General features: G+C 40.4%; 1 protein-coding gene across 2 annotated transcripts in view; it reads left to right on the top strand.

The window, feature by feature from the left end:
- The window catches only part of TPK1 (thiamin pyrophosphokinase 1), a 335,576-nt gene that overhangs the window by 232,242 nt on the left and 83,065 nt on the right, over positions 1–20,269 (top strand). For both annotated transcript variants that reach the window (XM_045063116.1, XM_045063115.1), the window contains exon 8: positions 15,303–15,414. In XM_045063116.1, coding sequence (XP_044919051.1) covers positions 15,303–15,414 — 112 coding nt within the window. The remainder of the gene's footprint in view (positions 1–15,302; positions 15,415–20,269) is intronic.

The following is a 20,269-nucleotide window of genomic DNA, read 5'->3' as shown; positions in this document are numbered from 1 at the left end:
CCTTTCTGTTTGTTTGCCATGACAAAGTAATGACCCTGAGGTAGCTGAGATTTATTGGCAACTGTTCTAAGTGCTTCATGGATACTATTGACTTAACCCCTGCAGCACCTTTGTGATATTAGATAGTATCTCCTCAATTTTGCAGATGAGGGAATTGAGATATAAAGAGATGAATTCAGTTGTCCAAAATCACATAGCCAATAAGTGGCGGAAAAGCATCTGATCCAGATAGTCAGACCTGAGTCTGTGCCAATCCCCACTGTGGTGTAACTGCTTCTCTTGACATTGTCATTGCCGACACAATGATAGATATAAGCTAAAACACAGTGGCTGACAGCGAATGCCAGCATACTCATAAAAACAGTCATCTGGATGGCTATTAATAGAACTGTATTAACTTTTATTAAGATAAACAATTAAATGAGAAAGCATCATTGAATTATTGTCATAGTTAAGTAAAGATAATTCATTAATTGCAAACCTTGCAGATTAAAGATCCTGAGTTTTCAGCTATTTTTCACATGGGATTGTTTTCAGCCCTTTACAAGGTACATCAGTATATCTCAGAGAAAATGCCCAGATACTGTGGCTCAGATGTTAAATGCCAAATGGTAAAAACTAATGTTTACTAATTATGAGAATAAAGGCTTCCCATGACCTATTTCTTAATGTTCCCTGCAAAAAAGAATTACTGACAGAAAAAAAAAAATTAAATATTTTGTCCTGACTTAAAAAAAACAAAAAACCTCTCTTTAATGTTACTTGTTTATGATATGTAGCTGGTTGCATATACTTATCTATTTCACTTGCCATTGTGTCCTTGGCTTGTGTCTTAGTGTGCCCAAACCCCACATAGTTTGCACATTTTGAGTTTGGAACAACAAAGTCATGAGAGCATTAATCATGATAAAAAGTCACTAAGTCTGCGACAGTATTTCATTTGGATTTGGAGAATGAAAGAGAGGATATTAAAATGCCTGTGACATTCAAGAGCAGGACCTATATTTTTTGTAATCCCAGAGACTGTTTTCTTACAGATGACTTTAGGAATTAAAACCTAAAAACAACCTTTGTGAGCTGGTTTTTCTAAGCGCCGGCACTCAACAATGAAAATGCTATGCCTTTCTTGTCCAGGTCTAGAGGAAAAAAGTGCTATCAGTTATTTAGAATCTGATTTATGTCTTAAGAGAGTGGCTGCCACTCTCTGTGATTTCATGGAAGCCGGGTATCAAGGAGCAATTTTCGAAGAATTGAAAGCTGGTGCAGGGTTATGAATAAACTCGGAGAAGCTTTGACCTTCCCTGTCAAATGATAAGGCCATAAATATGTTGGTAATTCTGCTTTGTTGTGAGTACCTGTTCTTTTCCATCATTGTGGAGTTTCTAGGATACCATAAACTGGTACCAGCAAAACTAAGACAAAATTTTTTATTGTATAAAAAATTAGAAAAATAGAAAATGTAAAGTAGAGAATACAGGAAGCAGCCTCTTGTGTGTTGCTTCTGAAGTATGTCTGGCATTAGAGGATCAAGTTTTGGAAACTTTATAGTATTCAGAGCAAATTTAAAAATAACTATTTGGCGGGGGAGCGCCTGGGCGGCTTGGTCAGGTAAGCGACTGCCTGCGGTTCAGATGGTGATCCCAGGGTCTTGGGAGCAAATCCCCACATTGAACTCCCTGCTCAGCAGGGAGTCTGCTTCTCCCTTTCCCTCTCTTCTCCCCACCCCCAGCTCATGCTGTACTCTCTGTCTCTCACTGAAATAAATAAAATAACTATTTGGTCACATTTTATCATTTATTTGGATGATATTAAATAACTTTGGGACAGGGAGTGTAAGATAGTTAATGTCCATTATTTTAATGCTTTTTTTCTTATAACGCCAAATTCATTATGAAATTGGGCTCATTTTTGCTTTGATGTGGTCTTTTTAAATAATCACATATAGTACAGTGATTTTGAATGTATGAAATAATGTTTTTAAACAAAAAATGTTTTTCTGCTTGTATTATCTTAATTTCATTAAGATGAAATTCGATGATTGTTGGGGAATCTTTTGTGCCTCCAACTTCACTCTTCCCCTTCCCCGAGTTGGTAGCTTAAGAAAGAATAAAGATGAGGGAGAATCAGTCCCAATAACCCACAGAGAAGGGGGCAAAGAAGAGCTGGTAGTTGTCTTTTGGAAACCACTTACCATACTTCCACTTTTGTTTCCATGCACTCTTGTAAACAAAATATGTGTGTGTGTGTGTGTGTGTGTGTGTATTTGCCTATTCTGTTTTACGGAAGAAGAAGTAGAGAGGGCACACGAAGAGAAGGGGAAAAGCAATGGAGATCTAAATAAAGCAGTGCAGGCACAGGCACCCAGAAAGGGACAGCAAAGTTTGAGGGTGCATTAGTCATCCATTGCCGTGGAACAAATTGCCACAAACCTTGGTAGCTGAAAACAATAGTAAACATTTATTATATCTCAAGCTTTCTTTGAAGGTTTAGAATTTGGGCTTTTCTGGGTGCTTTAAGCTTGGAGGGGTCTCATGAAGTTCATTTGCCTTGGGCATCACAGTTCTAGGATTCCAAGGCAAATCATTCATGCATACATGGCAAGTTGGTGCTAGCTGGTTGGGGAGAGGGATAGCTTCATCCCTCCCTATATGGACCTCTACAGGGCTGTATGAATGTCCTCATGACTTGGTGACTGACTTCCCCCAGAGCAAGTGATCTATAAAAGCCAGCAAGGGGGCAGCTGTCAGACTTGTTAGGACCTAGCCTAGAAGTCACACACCAACACTTCTTCAGTACCCAGTTGATATACAAGCTTGTCCTGTTCGCTGTGGGGAATCACTACACAAAGACATAAATACCAGGATGCAAGGTTCATTGGGTGCCATTTTGGAGACTGACTACCACCGAGAAATATGAAAAAGAGATACATGAACTCGCAGACTTGTATGAATGGGAAAGGATGAAAGATTAGTTGGTTCAGTTATGAGGATGATTGTTGTGCAACACAATTTGTGAGGCGAACGTGATGACCACTACACTACGGAAACAGCACACGTGATCTGTGACAAATGTGAAGACTGCCGTATTCCTTACACTGAAGGTGTTCCTTACTGCAGACCCACTGCATTGCACCCAATATGCCTCCCTGGGCCTTCAGGATAATCATCTTGACAGCACAGAATATAAAGCGAAGCTTCATTAAAGCATGATATTTATCTAGAAATCTTACCATATCAAAAAACTATCCACTTTTCCCTGCAAAAATCAGTACTTTCAACTTTCTTACACTGAAGACTCTTGCCTCATCTAAGAGGTACCAAAATACTGTAACAGTTAAGATGATGGTCTGTCTAGCTTGAAAGGTATATTTATGACAACATTTTACCAACACACAATATATAATGGGGTACTTTTCAGGTTACTTTTAGCAGACAAAATTATCCTAACATTGTTGACACGAAAAATGAGAGGCAAGTAAATTGACTGTCTAAAATTGAAAGTAATGCGTTGTTTGGTTGCCCGTTTTAATCCTTTTAATAATAGTGAATGTTTATAGAGCATTCACTCTGTGGCAGGCACTATTCTAAGTACCTCACATATCAAGTCATTTAATCCTCAACAATCCTTTTGTTCTGGTTTTATAGATTTAAAAAATGAAATACAAACATGGTGAAAAGGGATTTAGATCCATGAAGTCTTTCTTCAGCACCTGTGCCCTGAACCACAGTGCTGTGCATAGAACAGGCTCCCTCCGGCTAGCTCAGAACCTAGATTCATTAATAATGACAACATTTCTCTCAGATCCACTCCATGGTCAGAACCTAAAGCCTAGCTATACTTCTCAGGGCTAGAAGGGGGAAATGGAAAGCTTCCAGAAAGCTAGGAGTGTTTGTCTCGACGGTCAGTGTGGAGGTAGGTAGGTCTGAGTTGACTTTGTCAGAGGATCACTGTAGATGCTGATTTGAGAATAAGCTCTATTGGGACAAGGAGAGATCTTGTTATGGGGCGTTGGATAGAGTGGTAGTAAAAGAAATTATGAGTAGTGATAGGAATCTGGGTATAATGAGAAAGAGAGCCAGTAGGATTTCCTTATGGGTGTAAGAAAAGAGGAAAAACTTTTTGCCAAAGCAGTTGGAAAGATGGAGTCCATATCAACTCCGATAAAGATAGGGTAGGTTTGAGGTCAAAGATCAGGGTGTATCACAGGGACAGCTGGATGATCAGGAGCAGAGTTAGAGAAGTCTCAGCTAGGGATAAAAATTGGGGATTTGCCAAGATCTAGATGGCTCAGCTCACAAAGGGCATAGCTAGATCTTTTGGACAAGTGGATCTAGCTGAGACAGAGACGGAGCCCTAGGATCCGGAGAGAAGAGGAAGACACAGCACAAGAAATTGGGGGTGAAGAGGGAGAGCCAAGAGTGTGGTGGTCTGCAGGCAAAGGAAAGATGGTATGTCGGGGGGAAAGAGGAATAACTCATTGTGAATTCTACTGGAAGGTGAGGACGAATAACTGGCCATTGGGTTTAACAATTTGGAGGTCATTGGTTATCTTGATGAAAGCAAATAGGGAGGTATAAGCAAAAGTTTAACTGGAATGAATGCAAGAGAATTGGAAGCGAGGAATTGGAAATAGTGAATTAGTAAGCAGTAAATCTACGAGTTTTAATGTAAAGAAGATCAAAGACAGGACAGTGAGGGTGGTAGCTGTCACATAAATTAGAGGTTGAGAGTAGTTATCACGGAAACGGATGAGCTCAGTGCCCCCTTTCCGGTAAATATTTATTGTATTCCTACTAAATGTCTAACAATGTACAAAATTTTAAAGATATAAAAATGAATAAGACATGGCTTCTCTCCTTGAGGTGTTTACGTTCCAGTGAGAGAGTTAGATGTAAAATAGTATGCTATGGAGTCTCAAGTGTGTGTAGGTATCCAGGTTGCGGGTTCAGGGAGGGCCCTGGAGAGGAATGATGGAGAAGGTGATGTCTGAGCTGCGTCTTGGGACTTGCACCATCTGAGTAAAATCCAGCTGCTTCCGATTACTATTTTAGAATCTAGGGGAGAAACAAAATTGTCCTATTGGTTCCTGACTGAAAGTAGCCAAGTCTTAAAAATTACTTTAGTGTGTTAATTTCCTTAATCTTAGTCCAGTCATTGGTTTGCTTGCACTGTTTTTTGTGAACTTCCGGAAAACTCAGTAGCATGTTTTGAAAACACCAATGTATGCCCCAAACATTCTTATCAGCATCCTCCCTATATTTAGCCACTAACAAAGGACAAGTAAATGAACAAGGATGTGTAAATAGAATGAGGAATGTCGAAGATAAGTGGATGAAGTCAAGGAAGATAGATGTTCATTCGCTTATTAATTCCTTCATTTATTGTTCATGTATTTGTTCTTTATGATGAACTTTGGACAGGGTCATACAAAAGCTTAACTTGGACAGTGAATATAGGAAAAAATAAAAGTGAGAAGAGGAGCAAAGAAATGACATATTCTGGCAGGCTTTTGAAGTTAGAAGCCCAGAAAAACATGATAATATAGTAAAAAAGTAGATTTTAAAATGATGCCATACTGAGGTGTAGACCCCACCTTTCCCAGTTACTAGTTGAGTGATCTTGAGCAAGCTAATGACTGTACGTAGTCTGTGACCTCCGAGTAGTAACTCTACCACTCAAGCTTGTTGTGGGAACTATGGGCACCACAGTGGAATGTTAGGACGTAGCCAATATTCAAAAATTGCACGTCACTTCTCTTTTTCTTTAGCTGGAGCTTTCTCCTTATTTCTTCTAGTTTATAAAGTTTGGTAGTCATGCTGGAGTTTGAGATAAATAATTGCAGAGCATTCTTTCTCTCCCCTCTTCTTCGGGAGTACCAACAACATGCTATGAGCATTGTGAACATGAGTGGCGGGGGGGACAAAAACTAGACGCCCAACTCAGCATGCTGAACATCAGCCATGCTGCATCTCTGCAACTGGAAACACTTCCCGGAATCTGTTCAGACAGGATAATGAACAGGATCCTTCCAGAAATTCTGTCCTTCTCTTCTGCTCTCCTTCCAGTCCTACTGACCTGCAGCTTCTGGGAGAAGAGAGAAAAGAGTATGGGTGGGGTTTGTTGAGCCTGACGAAAGGGAGAGGTCAGCTAGAGGAGCGTGTTGGTGCCTGAGTGATGTGGGGAGCTCTGTTGTGATTCTGCATACAGCTGTGTTATAGAGGGAAGGTTGGGGGCGATTGATGATACAAGGAGGAAAGCTGAAGCGTATATTGCAGTGCTGCTATTCTCATCAACCCTTGACCAATTATGAGAGAATTTAAAAACTAAGCCAGTGGATTTAGAGGCCGAACTGAATTGTATTTAAATTGTTTGCTTGCACAGAAAAGAAAAAAAAAAATAAAAGTGTCTTAGGGACACCTGGGTGGCTCAGTGAGTGAAGAATCTAACTTCGGTTCAGGTCATGATGTCAGGTGTCCTGGGACCAAGAGCCCTCCCTCCCCCATCAGGCTCCCTGCTCAATGGGGAGTTTGCTTGGCCCTCCTCTTCCTCTGCCCCTCCTCCCATTCATATGCACGTGTACTCACTGTCATGCTCTCTCTCTCTCTCAAATAAAATCTTAAAAAAAAAAAGAAAGAAAGAAAGAAAGAGACGCTCGTGTTACCTTAGTAGTAGGCTCAATTCATATTGAGCATTTTGAAAACAAAGAATTGCATTTTGGATGTGATGACTAGATAAGAGACCTCAGAAGTTCTTAGAACTTTCCTGAAATTGATGGTCAAAGTTCGTGTTATACCCCTATAAAGAAGGAAAAGATGTGGTATACACACACACACACACACACACACACACACACACACTGAAATATTATGCAGCCATCAAAAATTGAAATCTTGGTATTTGCAATGACATGGATGGAACCTAGAGGGTATTATGCTAAGTGGAATAAGTCAATCAGAGAAAGACAATTATATGATCTTGCTGATATGTGGAATTTGAGAAACAAGACAGAGGATCATAGGGGGAGAGAGGAAAAAATGAAATGGCACAAAACCAGAGAGGGAGACAAACCATAAGAGACTGTTCATCTCAGGAAACAAACAGGGTTGCTGGAGTGGAGGGGCGTGGGAGGGATGGGGTGCTGGGGTGATGGACATTGGGGAGGGTATGTGCTATGGTGAGTGCTGTGAATTGTGTAAGACTGATGATTCAAAGACCTATACCCCTGAAAAAAATAATACATTGTATGTTAATTAAAAGGACAATTTCAAAATAGGGGAACTTTTTTTTTAAGTTTACTAAAAACTAGAGTTTTTATAAAGCAAATGAAAATATGATTCTTCTCATGAAGACAAATTAATGCTCTATGAAGGTTTAATGTAAAATGCTTAAAGAAAAAAATTTCCTTTTCTCCCTTCCCTCTAATACTTTAGATTGGTCTTAGGAGTAATCACATTTATTCTCCTTCAAAAATTACTGGGTCAAAGTTCCTAGGATTTTATAAAATAAGAAGCAGAGAAGAGTGGAGGGAAAACTTCTGTTCCATTTAAATTTGGATGACCTGATAGAGGAAGAGCGAGTAAATCAATTTGTAACGTGAATGTTGGAAGTCCTGTTCTTGGCTCCTTATATGTGGTATCTCACTTAGCCCTCAAAACAACCCAGTGAGGTAGTATTGTAAATCCCATGTTACACACATAAAGTGTGTACTCTGTATACACCTTGAAGTGTATTTTGAGTACTGTTGGCAAGTGCTTATAATTATTGGTGGTGCGTGCCTCTGTCCTGGTGTCCAGTTAGGCAAACGCTATCTACACAAAGAAGTCTACATGTGTGTACTGAGTTCTTTGAGTTCAACTAAACAATCCCTCATGTACTCAAGCTTTGATAAAGATTTTACTAAGCATATTGACAATTTTTATCAATACATTTTGCTCTAAGCCATTGATCAATCAGATATTTATTAGTCACTTAATATGTTTCTTCCATTGTGCTGTAAATCCAACAGAAATAAAAGGCAGCGGTCTTTGCCTTCAAATCCATTCTATTCTTTTAAAGGATACAACATGCACCTGTGTGAAACATGCAGTATGGTAACAAAATGCTAGTATAAAGATGGTAGCCATTAGAAGCAAGTCATCTGTGTTAACTAAAAGTCACAAGGAATTTTCATAAAAGAGTGGAGCTTGCCCTTTGCTCAGAAGTTTGTCCAGGTTAACAAACTTGCTGGAGAAACAGCATAGGAATAGCAGAACATGGGCAATCCTGATTATTCTCATCTGAAACTACTTGAAAATTCCGCATTCACTCTAACTCAAAATACATGTTTTGGCATAACCTATCCTGTTAGAAATGCTTGCTTCTGGGCTAAGTATTATCTTTAGAAGTCATCATTTGAAATGTCTGTAGCTTTGGATGGAGCCAAGAGTAGGTTTCTGACACTCGAGCATGAGGGCACTCACCAGATGTCTCCCCTGACTGCTATAAAGGCGGGGGGGTGGGGGGGGTGGGGTTAAGACAGAATGGAAGCAACATAAAAAAGCATCAATACAGAGTGACAGAAAATATTGGATGACTATTAGTTCCATCAGGTTTATTTTGAAATAGCTAGTGTTGGGCATTAATGAGGAAATTATCCTATCATAATATTCTACTATCTCTAGCAATAGTAGGTATTTCATAAATATTTTTTAATTTTGAATTAACAAACTAGCTTAACTAGCATGCAGGAGGCATTCTTTTGAAAACCAGTATTGTCATTAATCTTTTAATCAGAGAGTAAGTCTACCTCATGTCAAAACATACAATTTCAGCCTGAAGTTATCTAATAATTTCCAATAGAAAAATCAGGCAGAGATTCTTAATTTCAGAACACATTACTGAAGTGTTCTGGCTGTGGAAATATTAAACCAAAGTATTATAATTTTGGATGGAGCGTATAATTCCGAATTAGTATTTTCCTACATGGGCTTCTTGAAATGCGGATTCCATGGGTAATTATGAGGTGTTATTTGAGGGCAGGAGGGGGATCTGTAGTCAGGTAAGTTTAGGGAAGCTCTCACGCAGGTAAACAGCATTTCTTCGCTACAGAACTACCTAGAACATCTAATCATGCTGGAGCGCATTGTGACTTCAGGAAGAGAATCTTTCCGATCTTACCAGATCCTGGGAGTCTTGCTCTTTGGAATGCTCTTTGGAAAATGTGCTTCTGCTGTGGTCGGAAACTCTAAATCTATCTACAGGGAAGCTATTAGGGAATTTTCAAAAGGAAATATCTTAAATAAAATATGTAAATATATTTATATGTAACATTAATTCTTTACAGACTACTTTGAGTAAAACCAGCACACTTGTGTTTTGAATTCTGCACTTGTGAAGCAGAATGAAAGTAGAGATACAAGCCTTCTAGCTCTGAGATGTTACAGCTACAGATTCACTGTGGTAGCAGGCGTCGGTGGTATAGTGGTGAGCATAGCTGCCTTCCAGATTCACTGTGGAGGCCATTGCTCTCGCGAGTACTCTCGGGCCACGAACAGTCTCAGCACGAAAGTGCACCATTGCAGAGGTCTGTGTTTGGTGAGAGGGGCAGCCTCTTTTCCTGGCAAGTACAATGCAAGTACCTCCATCCACGCCTTTCCCTGTCCTTTCCTGCAGTGTTTGTTGATAAATTTTTAAGTATCTGGACAAACTAACAAAAAATGAGCTATCAGAGGTTATCCTGTTTCATCGGTGTGCAGTGGTGTTTCATTCATACTGGGTCCGTGTGCCAGAAATCTTAGCTGCAGGTAGCCACGGGGTGTGAGTGCGGCATTAACAGCCATCTGATGAGTGGTCATCCACTTTATAACTGGTATGGGCACCTGCTTCCTGAATCTTCTGCACTAAATAGAAAATACGTTTATCTTCTTCCTGGATTCGACTGCTTTTGAATGGTCTTGTTAAACTGCGACATATTTTGTGAGATCCACACAAAGATCTCTTGCCATGAAACTTGGCATAGTTAATTGTATTTAACGATTTAGAGAAACATTTGTGATGGCTTGTTGATATATTTGCAAAAGCAAAATCTAGGGTGAACTTCATCTAATCTCTCAGTGGCATCATAGTCATTTGCAAAGAGGAAGCATAATACAAAGTGACGGTGGCTTCTTACCCTTTCTTTTTAGGTATCTGTGTATGTTTTGCTCTCAGTTGACGCTGCAGTCTAGCAAAAGTGATTTTATGATGCTGACTGCCTTTAACATGCTCATAAGTATGATTTCCAGCACGGGTGCCAAGCAGTAACTCTGCTACCTTTCACTAAATTACAATTTCATACCTTATTGAGGTTGTTAATATGTTAAAAATAACCACAATTGGAAAAGCAAACTGTCTGATTGATTTTTGCCCCATCTTTACTATATAGAACTGCCTTTGACTTCAAAGAGTTATCTTAGCTCAGAACAGGGGACAAAGCAGGAACTTGTGCAATGATTCATGAGAGTAGATGGAAGTCAATGATTAGTTCATGTGCCTCTAGACTCCAGTAATGGCATAAATCTTTAGGGAAGTTCTTTAGTGTCAGGCTGTATGCCTGCCTGTGTCAAATCACATATAGGCTAGCATATATTATGAATTGAGAAATCTGAGGAATGAACAAAAATTCCTTTTGTTGTTCATTTTTTAAAAAACATCACACTGACTGAAGATACAGGAGAAGAGCATAATATTGTTCACCTTTAACCATACAAAGTTAAATCTGCATATTTATAAACACTAAGACTGTTCACATATGGCTAAACATCTTATTGGAACAAAAGAAAAAATATTAATTGACTGCAGGCTGAAACCTATCTGTGACTTCTCAAGTTCACAAACTAGTTTATTCCCAGGTTAAAAATTTTAAGGTGTGTTGAATGTTAACATAATGAGGAAGGCAGTGAATATATAGCAAGCCTCGAAAAGAAAGCTTACCACCGTGTCATTTAAATCAGTGGATTTTATAACAGCATCCTCTCCCTGGGATAATAAAACTTAACATGTATATGTGCTGTTTCCTTTGCATTATATGATGCAAGTTGAAGAATCTTCTCTTAGGGACTTAATGTCTACCAGTTGAGAAATCATTCCTCACTTCCTTCACCATTCTTTTTTTTTTTTCCTTCTTAATTTTAAATTCCAGTGTAGTTAACATAGTGTTATATTAGTTTCAGGTGTGCAATATACTGATCCAGCACTTCCATACATCACCCAGTGCTCATTATGAAGAGTGCACTCCCTATCCTCCTCGCCTGTATCACCTCCAACCCCTCCCCACCCCCACCCAGCTCCCTCACCCTTCTCTACAGAAGTTAGCTAGAACACCAAGCATACTAATGTGTTTAGCTAACCACGACCAAACTGTCACATAGACCACAAACAGGGAGGAAGGCCTTCAGTCAAAGATAGGGATTAACTATAACACACTAAAAATAAGGACAAGGACACACAAATCCCTCTTTGATAAGGAATGAAGTCCCAGTCTCTAACAGTGGGCCCCCTTGTCAAAGATGCTGCTACCCGAGACAGAGGTGGAGCCCTCTGGGCTGGGTGAGCGTTCCTGCCCTTCTGGTCCTGCCTCCCACCCACTGCTCAGGAGGCTGCGGGTTACCTGCAGCCCCTCTAGTATGCTCTGCTTTCTGATGCGGACCCGGGCAGGACAGCCCTTATAGGGCCAGGATCCACCAACGGGAAAAGCCACCACCACTTTCTATTCCTTTGCTACTTAAACCAAAGCACTCCTAAGGAAATCAATTTCCACAACACTCCCTTTCATCCGAAGGAGGCTTTCAGAGTTTGTTAAAGTGTGTTATGTTTGCATCCGTGGATGATAATTTGTGTTATATTTAGCATCTATACCTTCAGAGTTATTTCTGTAAGGGAGAGTGGTAGGGAGAAGCAATGCTCAAACTCGTCTGACAAAGCTAGCCAATGTAAATCAACTGAGGGAAAAATTCTGTACAAAGAAATTAAGGCAGCTCATGGTTTAAACAAACAAAGCCCTGTTTTTTAGTGGGGGGGGTGGGGAAGCCACCTAAGTTGTAATGGTGCTGAGAAGCGGCTGCATTTTCTCTCGGTGCAGTACTGGGCTCCTGGCCGCCAGAGGTGGCACGCCTGCTGTCCCAGCGCTGCCAGTCCCATTAAGGGATGAGAGACGGAGGGTCATGGAGAGACTTTTTTTCTTTTTAATTAGTAGACTATTCTTAGAATGGTTTTAGGTTTATAGAAAATTGAGCCAATTAGACAAAGTTTCCATATATCTCCTCTCCAACTCACAATTTCCCCTATTGTCTTACATTAGTGGGAGACTTGTGTGCAGGTGATGAACCAGTATTGTATATTATTATCTGTAAAAGCCCATAATTTACTTTAGGGCTCACTGCTTGTGTTATAGATTCTTTGGGTCTTGACAAATACATAAGTTCACGTGTTCGTCATGTCCCACAGAACAGCTTTGCTGCCCTAACAACCTCCTGCGCCCCACCGACCCACCCTGTCGCCCGACCCCATCAGTGAGTGTCCTGCCACCGAGTCACAGCTTTGCACGCGTGCACCCTCCACGGAGTTGATTTCTCTTCCCTCACAGGCAGCAGGGAACCCCTGGCCTACATCCTGCCCCTGACTCTCCTGCACCTGATCGGGTCTCCGGTCAGTATCTTCCCCTTCCATGCAGTGATGACATTGTTCGCATGGACAGCTGCGTGAGTCACCTCTTGGACGCTGGCATGGAGGTTTGTGAGGGAGGCCAGAGACATTTCAAGTCTCCTTTCTCGGTCCCCTTTTTGGTCTTAGGCACGCTACCCATATTACCAGCTACTCAGGCCAGGAGCAATTTATAAATCCCTCCCCTTTAAAAGTCTACCCCTTGAGGCATTATTTCTTGATTCTTTTAGGATGTACATGATGAGAAGGTGAGGGCCCCTGTGCTTTCTTCCACCCCCTGCCCGAACCCATGCCTTCTGACAGTGACTGCTTTTACTCCAAATATGTAAAATGTTTCCATAGCTGTAATAATAGTCTCTGTGCTTTGCTCTGAATTGATCTAAAACAACAGAGATCATTATTCAGGAAGAAGATTAGTTTTCATTTCACTCCTAAGTTTTTCCGTTGCCATGTCCCACTTATTCCTCTTACTTGAATTATTCTTCAGAATTATTAAAATATTTTCCTATTTTTTTCTTCAGAGGAGTCTAAGAATTTCTGTCTTGTATCACTTTGTATCTAAACAACATATTGTTCTTTTTATAAGATTTCAGTGTTGAGTCAGTTATGCTGGTTTGTTCGTGGCACATTATCATCTCTGGTCCAGGCAAGAATCCTCATTGGTTGATCCATTTGCCTTTAATTTAATCCATTTCCCTTTAATTCCTCTACCACATTCCCATTCTCCTTATTTTTCCCATAGGCAGACGTGTTTGTGTGTGTGTGTGTGTACATATATACATACACATATATATATACACACACATATATATACATATATATTTAAATTTTTAACATCTTTTTAAATTTTGTTGTTAGAAAAAGTGTATTGATGTGTTTGTATTTATTTCAACTTACATAGATGGGTTCTGTAATTCTTTTTAAAGAATTTATTTATTAGAGAACAAGTGATAGGGATGGACAGAGGGAGAGAGAGACATGTGCACACAAGAGGGCATGGGGGAGGGGCAGAGGGAAAGAGAGAGAGAGAAAGAGAGAGCGCGCAAGCCGACTCCCTGCTGAGCTGGAACCCTGATGCAGGACTCAATCCCAGGACCTGATCCCAGGACCCAGAGGTCATGACCTGAGCTGAGGGCAGATGCTTAACTTACTGAGCCACCCAGACACCCCTGATGGGTTCTGTACTTTATCCCAATTCTGTTTCGTGTGGCATTGTTTTCACAGGGCATTGTGTTTTCAGTACACCCACTTTTCTCCCAAGTGTGTCTAATCCATCGCTTGGTGTTTGTCTACCTGTGTTGCCCATCTTTTCTTCCAGTCATGGGCATCAAGTTCAGATGTATTTTATATTTTCTTTAAATGGTCTTTGTGTTTGAATATATTTAAGCACTCTTAATTGAATTTATGCCTTCTGACTGAGTGTTCAAATAGAAATGCATATTTATGAGTTGTATAGGTAGTAGAGATCTATATGAACTTGTGTTACATTTCAAGAACTGATAAGTAATTTAGAGAGCTGTTTTCCTAATAAAAGCAATCCATTGACTAAAGACAAAGCCTACTCATACGCTGAGGTCTTCTGTGGAGCAGAGTAGGTTCCCAGAGCCCATAACATAATACAAAAGGCATACTTGGAATAAAATCCTGTAAAAGGTGGCATAAGTACCTTACTCTGGTAATGTGTCATATATTAAGCTTTCAAATAATATTTTATTAAAATAAAGAACATCTTTAACACCCTCAGAGTTACATGAATTATGGAAAATATCTTTTCTGTGTCATTATTGAATAGATGTGTGCCTTGGCATTTTCCCCATAAGGACTTGAGGTATCTTTCTATAAAGACCATATATTCTGAGGATAATGAATAGAATAGAAAAGTAATGGAAAGTCATTACTTTGTAGAAGAAGAGGAAATTTCCAAGTATTTTATTTAAAAACAAATGCTGTAGCCTTGATTAAACATTACATTTAACGTTAACCTGCTTATAAACTGAAAACTTGATAACATAGTAAATTATATCAGTTTTCATAATCCAGATGGGAGAAGCATACTCATTCCTCAAGGTAGATACTATTTCCCAGTAGAGGTTCTCACTGAGAACTGAGCATCCTCTAGAGTAGCCATGGACATAGGAAGCAGATTAACCATTAGCAGGACTGACATTGAATTCTGAAAGCCAGAAGTCCACTTATAAGATAAAGTAGAGATTTTACTTAGGGAGAAATGTTTTATTTACACTTAAGCAAGTGTTTGATTAAAACCCTAGCATGTGGAATCGGTTTAATCTTTAGAATGAGCAAGTATAGCTGGGAGTCCTGATTTTGCCCCCTTGTTATCTGTGTGGTCCTGGACACATGTAATCTCGGCAAACTGCAATTTTCTCATGTGTGAAAGTAACAACTAACAATAAACTACCTTGTAAAATTGTGGCTAGGATTAAGTCAGGTGGACGTTCCTGGGATTATTCGGGACGTACTACTTAAATTTGTTATTAGGATTAAGTGTGATAACCCCGTGAAGTTCTGGCATGGCACCTGGTGCAGAGGCCCAGATCTTCAGTGACATTGATGTCCTGTCCTTTCTCTTCCCTCTGCTGATTGTCATTCCTTCTCTACTTCAGGGAAAGCACAAAATGCATGTAGATACCGGAATGGAAGGTGATTGGTGCGGCCTTATTCCTGTTGGACAGTCTTGCAATCATGTTACGACAACAGGCCTAAAGTGGAACCTCAGTAAGTAAAACCCTTGCACAAAGGGAGGTTTTCTTTCTTTAAAAAAAAAAAAGTGTGTATGTGTGTGTATATATATATATATATATCTGCTGTTAGGTCAAAGGTAGTCTGTGTTTAACCTTTCTGTGAACTGCCAGGCTATCTTCCAAAGGAGCTGCACCATTTTGCATTCCTACCAGTGATGTGTGAGGCCTCCAGTTTCTCCCACAGCCTCACCAGCTGTTACTGTCTTTTTGTTTTGACACATCTTAGTGGATATGTGGTGGTATCTTATGGTTTTATTTGCTCCCCCGACCAGTGACTTATCATGTCAAACACCCTTTCATGTGCTTATGGGTATTAGTATATTTTCTTTGGAGTGATGTCTTCAGATCTTTTGCTTATATTTTAATTGTATTATTTCCCTTTTTAGTTTGAGTTGTAAGATTTCCTTATATATCCCAGAGTCAAGTCCTTTATCAGATACATGACTGGCAAATTAACTAAATTCATTAATTTAATTTTGATGAAGTCTGATTTTTTTTTTTCACATGGATTATACTTCTGGTGTTGAATCTAAGAATTCTTTGCCTAACCCTCTTCAAGATTTTGTGTTCTTGAAACCTTCTTTACATTTCTAGAGAAGCAGCTATTCTAACTAAAGTAGCAAGTTCTTTTCATAGTCAAACCTCTCAGATTGAGATTAGCTGCTTTTACTGTTTTAAAATGTTTCCCAGTGCTTACTAACTGTAATAGGTCCTAGTTATACTGAAACTGTCTGATTTGAAAGGAACAAAAATTGAGGTGGGTATTTTCATGAAATAAATGCTGATTCCACAATACACCATCAGGCTTGTGAAATAGGTCAGCTCTAGTCTCTTTAAGAATAATAATAATTTAGTCAAAGAGCTTTGGTTGAATGTCAAAGGGATTGTCTCCTGATTGACCACTTTCCTCTACTGTTACAAAAACCAAATTATGGAACCACGTCATTCTTTTGTAACATGTAAAACTCTTAGGTTCCCACAAGGAAATAAATATTTCAAGAAGTAAGTAATTTGAAGATAAAAAGATATTTTAAAAGACTTTTCTATGAACCAGTCCTGAAACAATTAGGGAAAACTAGAGATATTTTTGAGGTAGATGTCTGGAGAGCTCATCAGAATTTGAAAGGACGGTGAGACAGATCTGCTCTAGTGCACAGAAATGTGACAGGCTTTGAAACTGTTTAGCTGAAACTGACATGAGCTCCTGTTAGAAACATTTTTTTAAGACATTTCCAACCTAAAACAATTGTACTCTTTGGAGTTCCATTTGTTCCTGGGACCCAGTCTCGACACTGGTGACGTCCTTCTGGATGTGCCAGGGACCTCACTTCTCAGGGCTGGCACTAAGACCGGAGGGGCACTGAGCAGGGACGAGGGCTGCCAGTCCAGGTGTGGCCCTGCTTCCTTCCCCTGACGACGATGGGGAAGACTTGGAGTATTACCCAGGCTGCTTCTGGGCTCGTTAGAACATCCTCTGATCCTCTGTGTCCCACGTAATACGCATGTCCTAATTCTAATTGTGTAATAAAGTTGACCCTGGGAAGGGGCCCTTGGGCATGATGTGGTGTTTAATCTTACTGTCGGTGATGACTGTTTCATTCCTACAGAAATGCTACGCACTATTATTAATATATTTACGGATTGCTTTGACTTTTGAAAAAAGTATTTTCCCCTACAATTTTATGTAAAATATATAACTAGCAACTTAATAGAGTAGGCAAAGCCAGAGAATTGAGATACAGTGTTTCATCAGTTTTTTGTGGTGAGAGTGCTACCTAAGGGGGTCTCGTGATAGGTAATATTGTGTCACGAAAAAGTAGTAGTAACAGCTGGGAAATGAAGCAATGTCAACTTGAAAAGCAGTGTCTAGATTTCTTCCACTGAGAGGGCAGGATCCCCGCTTCACTCGCTGTCGTTGTGAAAGCAGAGCCCTAAGGTCAATGTCAGCTTGTCAGTCACACCCATGAAGTGACAGGTTGGCCCAGGAAGGAGAAAGGAGGTGCAGTAACTCAGCCAGGTGCTGATCGCTTCTTAGGTCAAGGAGAATATGCAGGTGCTCCTAGGGAAACCTATCAAAATCTCCCTCAGGGACAGGAGGGTGATCTGGCTGCCAGGTCTGTCACCCCACTGATCGCCAGTGTTGATTCGGCTGATGTGGCTGACTAGTCAGTTCCCGCCTTCCATCCTCACTGCGGCTCCTTGTGCATCCCTCCCGAAGCTGCGTGCTGGGCCATAGTGGATGACCTTCCCGACAGAGGACCGTTTTTCAGTCAGGATATAAGAGCTGCATTTCCCGCTAGGACCTCCAGACACTCAAGGTCCCTTTGCAGGAGAACGAACATCTCCCAGTGAGGTGCTGCACGTGCCTTTCTTTAGAAAACAAAAAACAAAAACCCAAATCTCCCTCGAGGGGTCTGGAGTGGAGGCTGGCTCTCCCCCAGTCTTTACCCCCTCCAAAACATGATGCCACAGTTCGAAAACGAGCCTGATTTACCTGTTTCAATTTGCAGTATCTCTCATCACGTTCTGTCTTTAAAATAACTGTGAAAAGGTACCTCTGTACCCGTCACGCAGAAGTGAAACTCGACAGCTGGTGTTAAAGCTACTGATTCGACCATAGTTTAGTTCCCAGCAGTACACTGTGAACGTTCTGTGTCGTGGGTCTGGTACTGGCGCTTCTCTAGGCTCTGTTCCCTTGGGAGGAAAACAGCTGCATCATGGGGAGAAGCGTCTTCACCTTTACTGGGTCTGCCACATTGCTCTGACAGCGGGTACGCCATTGTCCACTCACCCAGGAGAATACAAGAGCTCCCATGCTCTGTGTCCTCTCGCAGTTCTTGGTATTGTCAGGTTTCATCAGATTTTTGCTGACCTGATACATGTCAGTGATATTTCATCACTATCTCCGGTTGGACTGAGGGAAGGCATCTTTTTGTAGTTACTAGCCGCGCAGCATTGGTTTCTTTTTCTGTGCATCACTTTCTTTTGCCCATTTAGCCATTGGATTATTTGTTTTTTTCTTATTATTAGAGGTTCTTCAGACCCTGATTATCTACTTCCTGGCTATACTTTGCCTTTTCCAATTGTTTATGGCATTTTTGTATGCACTGAGGTTAGTAAGTTAACGGAAGTCAAATGTATTCATCTTTTTCTTGGGGATTTGTAGTTTTTGTCTTAAGTCATCTTTCTATTCTCCAGTCATAGAGACGTTCTCACAATATAGTTCTAGTCTTATTTTTAGGTCTTTTCTTGCACCTGAAATTGATTTTTGTGTATGATACGGGCTACAGATCTGATTTTTCTCATCACTGATGATGAGTTGCCCTCGCACCATTTATCTTACTTTCTCCAACTGAAAGTTTTCATGTACAGGGGGAGAACTTGAATTTCTAGTGTCTTCTCTTGGCTTACACACTTCTTTCTATGCTCATCCCACACTGCTCTGAGTGGCTTTATCATAAATCCTCAAATATGGCTAATGGAGTCTCTCAGCTTTCTTCTTCCAGAGTTTTATGGTTATTCTTGGCTTTTTGATCTTCACAAATGTTGTGAACTTGACAAGGGTCATGCACACAGTTCTATTGTGAGTTTTACTGGAATTATTTTTCATTTATAGATAAATTGGGAGAATACAACAATTGAGGAAGTAAATTCCTGTATGTGATTGAGTTTTCCCTAAACATAATATCTGTCTCCATTTACTTAGAACTTTTTAACTGCTTTCAATAATGTAAAACTTTTGTCCAAAAGATCCTATACATCTTATATAAGATTTATTTCTAGGAACCCTATATTTTGTGTTGATGCTGTAAATTATACCTTTTAAAAACTTCAATTAAAAAAAAAAAACTTCAATTCTCTGAGCTCCTTGGTGGGATATAGACAGACATCAAATTGGTTTAAGTATATTACATCAATATATTGCTGAATGCTCTCACTGTTTTGGGGGGCGAGGGCAGAGGAAGAGGGAGAGAGAATCTTAAGCAGGCTCCACACATGTGGGGCTCCATCTCATGACCCTGAGATTGTGACCTGAGCTGAAACCAAGAGCCAGATCCTTAACTGGCTAACCCACCCAGGTATCCCTCTTTTATTGTTCCTAAAAAATGTGAGTGTAGATTCACTTGGGTTTTCTCAGAAAGTCATATATTTGGTGGTAATTAAGTTTTCTTTCTTCTTCAGTCATAACAAATAGGAATGTGTTTGGTTATGACTAACTGAAACAGGAGCTTCAAAAAAAGATTTAATTTCTCTTTAAATCAAAAAAAGGGGGAGGCACCTGGGTAGCTCAGTGGGTTAAAGCCTCTGCCTTCCGCTCAGGTCATGATCCCAGGGTCCTGGGATTGAGCCCCACATCAGGCTCTCTGCTTGGTGGGGAGCCTGCTTGCTCCTCTCTCTCTGCCTGCCTCTCTGCCTCCTTGTGATCTCTGTCTGTCAAATAAATAAAATCTTTTTAAAAAATGAAAAAAGCTTTAATTTCTTTTTCCCTCATATAGCAAAGTACAGAGGTGAGTAGTTACAGGGTCTGAGCCTTTGCCTCAAACTCTTAAGATGTTGCAACTCAGGCCAGTCAGGTCCCCATTCAACATCGGGAGAAAGGAAGGGTAAGAGAAGATAGGTAGCACACATGACAGGAACGTAAGCTTTAGGGATTCCACCATCTGCACCTCAGGGGCAGTCTTTTGCCTCAGGGGCCAGAACTACTAAGCAGCCATCCTCGATGCAAAAGAGGCTAGGTGTGCGCAGTGTGTGTCTGAAGACGGGGTGGTCCGAGTGAAACCAAGGTTCTGTCGGAGAAGATAAGAATGAGTAGGACTCTGCACTTCTTT

Source organism: Mustela putorius, unplaced genomic scaffold (assembly GCF_011764305.1).
Source record: "Mustela putorius furo isolate JIRA1106 unplaced genomic scaffold, ASM1176430v1.1 tig00003845_pilon_pilon_pilon, whole genome shotgun sequence".
In the NCBI taxonomy this organism is placed as follows: Eukaryota; Metazoa; Chordata; class Mammalia; order Carnivora; family Mustelidae; genus Mustela; species Mustela putorius.
This window is presented reverse-complemented; position numbering and strand designations above follow the sequence as displayed.